This window comes from Limulus polyphemus, unplaced genomic scaffold (assembly GCF_000517525.1).
Source record: "Limulus polyphemus unplaced genomic scaffold, Limulus_polyphemus-2.1.2 Scaffold189, whole genome shotgun sequence".
Lineage (NCBI taxonomy): Eukaryota > Metazoa > Arthropoda > Merostomata > Xiphosura > Limulidae > Limulus > Limulus polyphemus.
In genome coordinates, this window is record NW_013665799.1 from 743,241 (window position 1) to 755,886 (window position 12,646).

Consider the following 12,646-nt stretch of genomic DNA (forward strand, 5'->3'; position numbering starts at 1 on the left):
AGTTGTATCCAGAGCTATAAATAATTGTATATTTTTCGTCAAAGTCCACACAGCTTGGTTCAGTTACTTTAAAACACACTTTGATAAGATGAATTCTTTTTCTCTACTCTGTTTTTACAATACAGTCTCTAATAATTTTATTTTAAAGTCACCACTATAACTGTTGGTTACCACAGTCATATCCAGAGCTTTAAAGAATTGTCTCTTCTTCGTCAAAGTCCACACAGTCTGGTTCAGTTACTTTAGAACACAATTCAATGAGACGAATTATTTCTTCTCTACTTTGTTATTTCAATATCATCTGTAATATTTTCAATTTATAAATCGCCACTATACGCTCGTTATGGCTAAGCTCACAATCACGCAGTCTAGATCATTCTAACTAACTCGAGGTACATTTTGGACACATATTTATAGCTCGACAGAGGCGGCCTAGAAAGTTCCACACCCTAAGAGATATTATGATGCAAGATTCCAGTAACATGATGCAATAATACAACAATCCCCAATTCGCAACAGATGAACTACACAACGTATGGTTAGAAAACAGTTACTTAAACAAACCTTCGATAAACAGTCGCTTCTAAAAATAACTAAATTTAACACTGGTGCTATACTTAAAACCATCTGAGTCATAACACTCGCATTAAACTTAAATAGTCATGTATATCTAACGGGCTAAAATGCACCTAGAAGATCACCTAACTATATTTGATTTAGGAGCAGGTTTTCAGTGTCAGTGAACCAGAACCTGGCATGAATTTTGTGTTCCTGGCCCCCTCTCGAAATCCAGCAGGTACTATATTTGAAACTGTGTTATACCTCTATTCATAAGTTAGCGGGACTAGACATGGGACACAATCTCAAGTACTACAGGGTTTGTTTTCGGGTGTGAATTCCCTTGGGGTTGTTATAGAAGTAATTTGGGATAATGGAGAAACTTGATCGGTACATTGGTGCCTCTGTGATTCGTGAGAGGGACCATTTATGCTAATACATATAATATGCAGTCAACTATTATACTAGTTTGTTTGTTTGTTTTTTAATTTGCCTTTGTCCTAGGTTTCTGATGAGGAGTGGAAATTCCGAAACCTGAATAACTCAGTAGCAAGCATCAAATCGAATGATAGGTTGAGCTTCACATTTACTTCTAATTTTCAGAATTAAAATATTAACTAAATTCAACAGAGATTGCAAGCTGCAAACCCCAGAACATTTAGTGCAAATATGTGTTTCTCAAGTTACAATTAGTGGACGATATATTAACCGTTATATTCTATGATATCCAGTATAAGTAATTTTATGTAGTGTAAATCATTTTCTAATAAAAAACTCAGTAGTTATCATAACCCTCAGGCACTAATTAATGATACAAGAAACAAAAACTAACCAAATCCGTAATACCAAGAAAAACAGATAATCGTGATAAACTAAATCAATATCAAGTTGTTTATAGAACTTTATTCGTAGAGTTACGTTTTACTCTTTCATAACAGTACCTTTGAATAATTCTTGAACTTAAACGTTGACTATCTTGTCCCAGGCAATCTAAAGACTCTAATCTAATGATTTGTTGTATCCGATGAAAAGCCTTTTTGTCATATTCTTACGGCATATAAATCGGAGTTAAATGTTAATTGCACACATTTTTAGCACAAAATATGAAATCATGCTGCTAAGTTTTTAGTACTTAAAAGTACTTTCAAGGGGTATTTTTTTATTTTCAGGTATAGATAAAACAGCTACGTCTCTGGTCTTGAGTTGTGTCAGGTTTAGCGATTCTCAAGACGAAACATGACCTGGCAAATTATGGTGTGTTGTTCAAGTTGATGTCAAAGTTGAAAAAATAATATTAGATGCTAGTAAAAATATGCAAACAACAATCACCAGCCAAAGCATATATAATATAATAGGCCTAGAATGCAGATACCAAACAGTTTCAATTCTACTGAATATTAAAATAGTTTTTACCTATTGGATATGTGAAGAACATCTACTGAGGTAACACGCTTCAGTTATAATGGTCGTGTATGCCCATCAGCAAGATGCTTCGAGCACAACAGTTACACATAAATTTATCTTGTTGCAAAATGTAAATAATACACAATATATTTTGTTAGAGTTACTCAGAAGGAGTCATTTTTAACTGGTTACGATATAAAAATATTAAACGTGAGCACCTAATTGTGGGATTTTTGAATGCACGTAAACGAGAAACAAATCGTGTATTAAATAATGGAGTCTTGTATAAGAACCCATACATACTGTATACTATTCGTGGGAATTCCATAATATTTTTAATATAGAAACGTAATACATGTTATTTTCTTCGAGAAAGCGAGAGTTCCTGTTTGTTTCACTAGCCACGAGAAAAGATGAATATTACCTTTTCGTTCGTGGTTCCGCCCAGCGTGCTAAATGAATCTCGAACAGTTGCTTTTCCTTGCGTGTTTCACTAATGTAAACACATACTCGTGTACTGCTTGTTTCGAGAAACTCATCAATTTCAGTAGACAAATCAGTGCTAAAAAGCGTCCTTTTGTGCACTTACAGGGCGGAAAATATTGTGTATTGTAATGAAACTTGGAAAATGATGTAGCTTAGTTTGAGGCACCCACCTCCTTATTCAGTATATTTAGAATAAATATGGATTATATTGACATTAATCATATGTAAATCATGTTGATCGAAACAGTAGCGTTATGTAGGCACAGTTATACAAACAGGTATATTTTTACCATAACAAGCAAAAGAAAAAAAGTGTTTGGTGATAAAGGGTATTTTTCTTCAAATACAAACTTTCTTAAAACTTCGAAAAAGGCATTAAACATTCACTGGATGAAATTATAAACTTATACATAAATATGTATCTGTAAACGTTTGATAAACAAGTATAAAGAAAGATCAAAATAAATTCCTATGTGTCTATATCCTTGCTAGAAATATTATATTGTTCCAAGAGAACCGTTTATAACTTAACGCTGTACAGAAACTGTAAAAGTAAGATGCTTATTACTGAGTATACGTATACTTAAAACCACATGAAAAATTATTTTTTATTTATCAATATTCTTAATAATTAATGGGTTTGATCAAATAGTGATTTTTTTAAGTTATGTTATTTCCGTCTGAGTTAAATTTATCAAAAGTAACGTTGAGAAGCGAGATTTCTTCTTTGTTTTGTCATCACGTTCTTCTGATCTTGGTCAGCTCTGGTCACATCTGCCTCTTCAGGACTTTTAGAAAAGTATAAACGGAATAATAAGAAAAATGCTCGCCTTAGACATACCCTTTAACATACCCTTAAATGCCTATGGGATCTTGGGTTGTCAGTATTTTAATCACTAAGCTGTTGTATACTTGCTATGGATTCGCAAGCTAAAGTGTTTGAGTGTCAGCTGAAAAGTATTGAATTCGTTTTTCTTTTCTCTTCCCTATATTACTTCTACTTGCGTTTTCTGCCTAGACAGTCTAGCAAATCACCCATAATAAACTGGGTATATTTACTAACAAACCCTATTCTCGCAGCTTTCTGATCACATATTTATTGTAAGTGAATGCTTTTCTGATTCATTCCGAATAAGTGCAAAATTGTTATACATAGTACATTTAATGTTAAACACACATTCGTAAGTTCATTGCAAATGCTGCCTGTTTCACTACTGCATGTAATTGCCACAGCGAAAAACAAGATCAATGTTTTAAACATAACATTGTAGTCGGCACCAGATACATTGAAAGTTGTGTTTCTTTTAAACGGATCTGGGAGTTTTAATGAAACTAGTAGAATATTAACTGAACTCTACAGTTAGATTCTTATATCAAAGCATGCTTGTACTTCCTTATCGCACAACAAAAAACAAGATCGCTGTTTTGTTACATTAATGAGGAAGACCAATAGAGTGTTATATTCGTGCTTTTCCAAATATCTATTTTTTATAGCTCAACCATAATGATAATGTTTTGGTGTAAACTAGATAAGTTTAGTACCCCTTGATGCATACTATATATGTCATTTGGTTTTTATTATTGATAATTCAAAAACAATAAAATTCTAAGTGTTAAGTAGTAACTATAGTAAAGCAGTTTGGCATGTTTAAATAGTTATTATACATAAATTTAACTCGTGTACTGAACTTTAAAAGACATATGACTTAGTATAAAACAATCATATCTGATTATAGAAATAATAAGTTTTAAGTTTTCTAATTTGAAGTGTAACTTTCTTATGAGTTCTGTAATCTTCATAAACAATCCATTTCGTTTACGTGTATTTTTTAAAAAGTATACTTAAAAATGTATTTATAGGTCACTAATTCCCACAAATAGCAATGGTGGCTGAATACATGTTTCATGCTTTTCTTTTATCAATGTTTATGTTTATGTTTTGTAATTAAGCACAAAGCTACACAATGGGCTATCTGTGCTCTGCCCACCACGGGTATCGAAACCCGGATTCTAGCGTTGTAAGTCCGCAGACATACCGCTGTGCCACTGGGGGGCTCTCTTATCAATAACCACTAGTAAGTTATACAAGAGTTTTGTTTGTTTTAGGAATTGTATAATAAAACAGTGATTTACACCAAAAATATACCATCATAAATATCTAATAAACAGCTTCAAACTCATTCAAGTCATAGTAAGTCGTCTGTATTTACTGCTATTTAGTTACTCATAAAAATTAAACATACTATTAAATTATGTCACTTGAAAAAATACATGATTTTGAAACAATTCTCATAAAAACAATAATGAAATATGATAAAAACAAACGTAGCTTCTGTGGCAGCAAATATAGAGTCCTTGGCTATGAAATATGTCCCTCGTTAAAGCTCTTACTCTATCGTATAACGGAAATACTACTATAAAATAAATCAGACGGAAACACCTATGTTTCATTGCTTATCCCAAGCCGTTTTAATTTTAGGATGTCAAAAGTTTTGACAAAATAAGAAGAAATAATATACGCGAAATATTATTATTATTATTTGTATGAGTGTTGTGAAAAGGTCACATAAAACGTATTACATTGAATTTCTATTTTACAGTTTTCTAATAAAAACTCCTGTAACATTCCTTTCTCCACGATCGCAGAATCACACACCACTCAAGCTCCATTATTCGTCCATTTTGATAAAAATGTTCGAACTAAAGAAGGGTCAACTGTCAGTTTACCTTGCCTGGCTCATGGCTATCCAACACCACGTTATGCATGGTACGTTTCGGACAATGGTCATATGACCATCATAGACAAGGATCAACGCATTGACCAGGTTGATGGAACACTAATTATTCGACGAGTGACCGTTAAGGATGCTGGGCTCTATTTCTGTATGGCCAGTAATGATGTTGGACAAGAAAGAAGAGACGTCCAACTTGATGTTATAGGTAAGTTAATAATACATACAAACTACAAAATCCTAGGCAGTGTAAACAAATATAGAAACTTTTCTGAATCATACTTAACTTACAACTGTAATGGAAAATTTATAACTCATTCATATATAATATTGAATTTTGAATAATACACATCAACATAAGAACTTAATTTGTTTGTGTATATTTTCTTTCGAAGCGTTATTTCGTGAGATTAGCCTTGATTTGTGCCACAAAATAATATTCTAAAGCTGTGTTTATAACATTACTTCTTGCATACCGTTCAATATTCAAAGCTTTTTGAATTGTGAGATGGTTATAGTTTCTTCTTCACTGAGACTTCTTTTGTTTTGTAGTAAATTTTTTATTCAGAAATTTTCATTTATTTATAAAGTTACCACATAAAATTCATTCCCAAAATGTTTGGTAACCATCTACCTAAATTTGTTTTTATTTCTATTTTTTACAAGTGAGCAAAACGAGTGTATGAGATGAACAGTATACAAACGTTATTTAGTGGTCGTTTGAAGTGCCAAAATACGCCAATCACACACGTCTAGCAAATTATTTTTTTCTTTTTTCGATAAATAAATGATGGCTGTTTTCTACCTAGAAGACAATTATGTGAAGTCAGGCGGCCGCTGGTTGCAGAAACTCGTCATAAAATACTTTAATATACTTTCATATACTTAGAACGAACAGCATTTCATAAGATAGTTCAGTATCTCTTGAACGCCAAACAAATGCTCTTATCGACTGAGCTATTTAGTTATCCACGTATTTCCTGCTAAAAAGGCATTTTCTAATAACTCGAGCTATTCTATTCGCTATAACTAAACTATAGTTTTCGGGTTTGTTGGATTTATTTTTGTTTTTCTCTTTGTGCAATGAACATAAAATGGGACAGAAAACATAGCAAATAACGAGAAGCAAGCAATTATTTCTAATGTGTCTATCAAGTAAATTATTTTCCATTTGTTCCCTAACTTTAGTTTATTTAATAGCAGAGATCAAATGTTTAATGTATATAAAACAGTTGTTTACTAATATTCATTTAATATATTATTATAATTATTATTTGGATTATTGTTGAACTTGGAAATAACCTGCATCTCTTAAATTTGCCGAACCTCGTGAGATATTGTTGGGATTACGGCCAATAATAGTCATAAGTATGAAGGTACTTAAATCATAGATTAAAATATTTTTATCATTATAAAAATATTTTTTGACATTGCATACTCCTAGTTAGTCTGGTATATTAATTTATTACAATATTTACTAGATTAAGTTTTTATTCCGTCATAAATAGGTAGCTTGCTTTGATCAGAATCTATTGATTATATGTTCACGGTACTATGCGAAACTTTAATTTTACTATACAAATGTATTTGAATATGCAGTTTTAAGGATATTTATTACTTTCTTTGTCTTCAAGCAACATTAGAGGTGCTTATCCACCCTGACTACCAGGAAGTTGATTCAGGAAATCCAGCTGTAATAAACTGTACGGTAAAAGGCTACCCAATACTCTCAGTAAGCTGGTGGAAAGACGAGCGTCCTCTGATGGCGGATCGGAGGATTATGTTTCCGAGTCCAGAGAGTCTATATATCAATCCAACAAGACAACAAGACGGTGGAATGTATCAATGCTATGTGAAAAACGCCGAAGAGTCAGCCCAAGGTGCCGCAAGTCTTATCATTTCAGGTGTGGGGAGTTTATGTTGTTAATAATTACTTCATTTATACTAGAAATAGAAGTCTGTTCTAGTATTATTAGTCAAGTAGACTAACAATTAAAAGAGACAACCTATGTATAAGTACACTGTTGGATAGATGGGAAGCTACTTTGTGCAACATTTTACCTTTTGTGATCAAGACTCCCACAGAATTTGGCTTTATGTAAAAAAAAACAAATTCTTATAACAACCATTTCGATCTGGTCTCATTCTTGTAACCAGTAGAGCCTTGTATGTTTTGTTACTCAACATGTGAACTTACTGTAGATTCAACCTTCTATTCATTGCCGTAATTTCATTTCTTTTTTACTTGTACTACTTTTAAGACTTACTCCTCGCAATTAAACATTTTTTTGAAACTATATTTGCAGTTATACTATGCTAGTACCCCATAAATAACTGAGTTTATATAATTTGGTTTTCTTTCATGTAATACGTGTTTTAAAATAAGCTTCTTTTGACTTGTCCCATCCAGTTGTCTATCTATACGGTGTTCAATAAAACTGCACAGTATGTGTGTGAATAATGTTTTTCTTTACTTGTTTTATACTTCAGTAGTTAAGACGGCCGTTGGGAGGCAGAAGTAAACAAACATGAGTTTATAAAATTTGAAATAATCTATATGCACTTGTATTTTATTGTAAGAAACAATAACTTGAAATATTTTGTCAACAACTTTCTTATTCTTCTCACAGTTATTTTACAGATTTTGTTTGTTCTTCATATCCCCAAAAGTAGGATACATGCACACTATTCTGATAAAGTCGTCTTTCTCTACGTATCCCAGAATGTTTCGATGATAATTAATTATAAAACAGAGACTATAGTTCGAATGAAATATTATGAAAAAGATAAATGTTAGAAATCCGCCATCTTGTGGCACCTAGTATTCTGCCCATAGTAATGCGCCCCTGGTGTTGCTGATGTATTATACAACCTAGCAATGTACACATAGCAACATGCCTCCTGCCCTAATCCTATTATATCGTCTAGCAACATGGCCCTGGTGTTGTTGAAGGGTCAATGCTCCCAATAGCCATCTTAAATACTCAAGTATAAGACAAGTAAAACAAAAAATTACTCACACACTCACATACTGTGCAGTTTTACTGAATACTTACAAAATTTAGGGATGGTCAGCCTCTGGTGTCATTTAAACATTCTGACTGCTGGAGCGGGTAGGAGACAAAATATATGTACATAATAATGACGTATAGGATTGTATGTGTTCAATATCTTCAAGTTAGACTAAAGTCTTAGTGTGATATCTCATAATCCTTTACTTGGGTTGAGTTGAGTAGTAGGTGACAGTCCCTTCCTTATCTGTATTTTTTCCCTATCTACACCATAAGTATTATTTTTCCAGCAGTCTCATTTCTCCTAAATATTTTTGAAGACCTTCCATGGTTGCCTTGTTTGCCTTACTATGGCAGAGGAGGTCATTATCTTGCCAGTAGAGTTGTTCTAGACTTGATATAGAGACTTCTCTTGTGCTCTTGTCAGGTTTCTCGTTTAGCTTTACCCATGCATGATTTGGCACATAAATCCAGGCGATGGCCTTACTTTACAGTTACTTTGCTTTTTGCCATAATCTGGATACCAACATTTCTGAGTTTTATGCAGTAAAATCTGAGAATCAGGTGTAAATATTATGTTGATGGCAGTGTATATTTGTGGTTTATTACATTGAGTGATCCAGAGGCTGTACATTATTTAAACTCAGCTTCTCAGCTGTTCATTCACAGGTCACAACCATTTCATGTAATGATTTCTCTATTATTACTACAGGATGTTCACACCTTCAACCCCGGATTAGAAAAAGCTCAATGATAGCAAATGATCACCCAACCCTAAATGACTTACAAATAACCTTAGACCATTTGTTCTACATCGGAGACAACTGAGATCTGATGAGGACCAATTATCTCAGTGGTAGCTGTGTAGCATCTGTCCACCGATGACTATCTCCTGAGGCACCTTATAGACAATATACTGATTGTTTGGTGTCTGCAAGGTCATTGTGAAGCTAGAATTTCTCAGTTTGAAAGGCAGTGGCACAGTGATAAAATACATGGTCATTACTCTGCAAGTCTCTATAAATAGTTTTGTTTGTAAGTGCTATTGATGCTTTGTGATGAAGCTGAAGCTTGTGGGGTGTAATAGGGCCTTGATGGGGATGGCTGAAGTGATCGTTATTAAACAGACAATGTTTTGTATCTTTCCAATCTTATCTAGCTGGTAAATAGTTGTGCTTAATCCAGGACAGTGCCGATAAGGCTAGTAAAGCTTAAGCAGGTGACATTCTTTAGCTTTATTTCCTGCTGCAACTTTTGGTACATTGATGCATTTTGTAACTCTTGTTATCATAGTGATAATGTGGCTGGCGAGGTTGAATTGTCTATCACAGGCTACCCTCAGTTAATTTATTGCTTCTTTCAGAGGAATGGCAATGACTATAACAGATGATGATGGTTTACCCCCATCAGCATGTCTGATATTGATTCGACACAACACGACTGTGGCTTTGGTGGCATTGTTTACCATTCCTGTGTCATTGCACCATTTTCTTACCTGATAAGAAATGGTTGCACCTTGTTTTCGATTTCAGCTTTACTAGAATCTCTGCTGTACACCAGAATGTCATGAGCAAAGGTTATCACCCGACATCTGGTTGGACTATCAATATAAGATGGATCCATAGTGTTGATGTTGAAGATTGGTTATCCTTGAGGCAAACTGTTATTGATGTGATCAGTCTCATTGCTAGCTTCTATTTTCTATGAACAATCCGAGCCATTCCTACATAGGCAGTGACACCACCTACCTGATAAAATATAACCTCCTCTAATTAATAAAACAAAATGGGAAGGGGAGAATATAGACTACAACTCTTTATACTGGCGTACACGTCCTTGTGAAATATTGTAGATTGTTCACTAGACCCACTTTAAATTAAAACTAGGCGCTTTTTTTATGATAAAGACTGAACAAGGGTAGTGAGCCGAGGTGACGAGTTAATTTAGATAGCTTATGATACAGAATATATATAAACGGAAAAAGAGAGAGAGGGCGAAAGAAACTGGAAATGGGAAATAAATTAGGGGAATAAGAAAAGAAGAGGAATGGGAAAAAAGAATAATTTAATTCTTTTATAATGGTCTACAAGTTGTTATTAGTTTTCTTAGTTCCGCTAATTAATATATTCTGATTTGCCACGAAACTAATTACACGGTTACAAACTGCTAAGTTATGTGTGCCATTTGTTTACTTCGGGTACTTTTCAGAGTTGCTAATAATGATAATGTAGATTTAGTACACGATATTGTATTTTGTTACATACAGTATTACAATGTATTCAGTTGTACGTATAGATCATATGTCTACTTCAAACCAGTATTACTGTACTAAAATGTAATTCCGCAGGGTCCTCGAAAGTGTTCTGTTTCAAGAGTAAATAAAATCAAAATTAAGAGTAATAAATATATTTATTTCTTGCTTTAGAAGTTCACATGTCATGCTGTGTTATAGCTTACAGAGTAGATAATTCTTCTCGTAATTCATGGCATGCGCACGTTTTACTGACGTCACCACAATATAAATTGCAACTTAAGCGTCTTTAGTGACGCCATTTAGTGTCTACTGGTGGCTGACAGACAACACACTATTGTAATTAGTGCTAGTGATTATAACAGGTAACCCCTCCAGGCAGCTTTCGGCCCCCTTTCGGGAAAATTACTACTCTAGACTTAATTACTGTTTGTACCTAGGGCTTCTATTTTTCGGTGTTCATGTTTTAATCGGTGTTTATTTTTACCCGTTTTATAGTTTTATTTTGATATCTTAAAATCAGTGTTTTCAGGAATTTTGATTTTTAGTCTGATATCGATACCTTAAAATCGGCGTTTTTTCGAGTTTTCGCTTTTGATACCGTAATGGGTATACTAATATACCGTATAGCCTCTGCACACTAGTTTCTCTTATGGGAATAATATCAGGTATAAAACATAGTTTTGTTTGTGTTAGAACAATGTAAGAGCAGCTAATGTTTCGTGTGAAATTACAAAAAAAAAAGAGTCACCAATAACGTGTTCCTTTTTCGTCAGAGAAATGTTCTAAGGGAATGTAGTACGTATGGAAAAGGTTAAAATGTCAAATGTATATAAGCACTTAATGTAAATTATTATTTTTCAAACTTTTAGAAATTCGAAAAAATACAAACTGTAAACTTGTGATATATCTTGGTCAAAGTCACTCTTAATTACAGAAATCGTATTTCTGACTGTTGTTCTCCGAGGCTACTTGGTTTAAATGATGGATATCCTTATGGCGCATATGACATTGATCGTTGTCATTGCTCGTGTCAGGTTAAAAATGGACCTCTCCTGAACAGCAGCGTGTTTTTCTTTCTTTTTTCACATCTCAGCGAGCTTTCTTTCTTAAATGCATGTTGTATTAGCATTTCATTTTTATTTGTGTAACTATAGGATTCATACTCTGGTTTAACTAAGGCGAGATTAACTTTTTTGTCTGTTTGAGCGTCTATTATGTTTATTTTTTAAGTTAAATCTAATTATTGGAATTAACTTGATTATCTAATTGTCCATAGCTCTTTAAACAGTTTTGTTGGTATCTTTAAAGTTTATATCTAGGTTTCTAGTCTGTACTAAAACCTTTCTGTTTTAATTTTTTTTTGTTAAGTTTATTAAAAGAGAGATCTGCTTTCTTGCGTGTTCTATTTGATCTTACAAACCATAAAATGATCTTATAACAGAGTCTGACTCACACTTCAAAATATTATTAAAGAATAGCTCTTGCAGGTAATTATTTTCTGTGCTTTAACCTATAAAATTAGTTTGTCGAACTTCTCTATCTGTTCTGAGTTGTGAAAATGCACTGTGTTTCTTAAAAGGAAACTCGTTTTATAGGTAAAAATACAGTTCAACTCTTTTATAGTTGTTGAAAACAGACTGATAAGTAAGCCTTTTTATTGATCTATTGTGGACGTAGGTACTTTGCCAAGTCATGGATTAACTGTTACGTTTAGTAATGATGTATAAATATTAACAATGCTCTTAAGAGGCTTCTCTGAAAAATTTCTATTGTGTATACCTAACAATATATCGAGCTGCATCCATCATATAACTGTCTGAGGATATTAAGCTTTTGTCAATCCCTCAATTTACATATTAACGTTTCTTTCTCAACTGTTTATCTAAATATTTAGGCATGAGTCATTTGTCTCTCTTTATGTCAATATCTGATTATTCCTCTAATTGTTTATGGTTTGATCAATTTAACTGTTACTGTTATTGCATGTAATAACTGGCCAGAATTCTACATAGGAGAAACAGGAAGAAAATTGAAAACCAGATTGACAGAACACAATAAAAAAACCGTCCTATGTTTTTCACCATTGCAACTCAAAAAAACATAGTATATCTATTAAAAACACAGTCATTTTAAACAAAGAACCCAACATAAACAAACGAAAAATCAAGAAATCTATTTTAATTGAACAAAACAACCCTACT

General features: G+C 33.1%; 1 protein-coding gene across 1 annotated transcript in view; it reads left to right on the forward strand.

Annotated features, from left to right (window-relative positions):
- Positions 1 to 12,646, forward strand: part of LOC106478204 (Down syndrome cell adhesion molecule-like protein Dscam2) — a 123,612-nt gene that overhangs the window by 56,744 nt on the left and 54,222 nt on the right. Inside the window, exons 6-7 of the mRNA XM_022381762.1 lie at positions 5,095 to 5,388; positions 6,815 to 7,084. Of these exons, the coding sequence (XP_022237470.1) occupies positions 5,095 to 5,388; positions 6,815 to 7,084 (564 nt within the window). The remainder of the gene's footprint in view (positions 1 to 5,094; positions 5,389 to 6,814; positions 7,085 to 12,646) is intronic.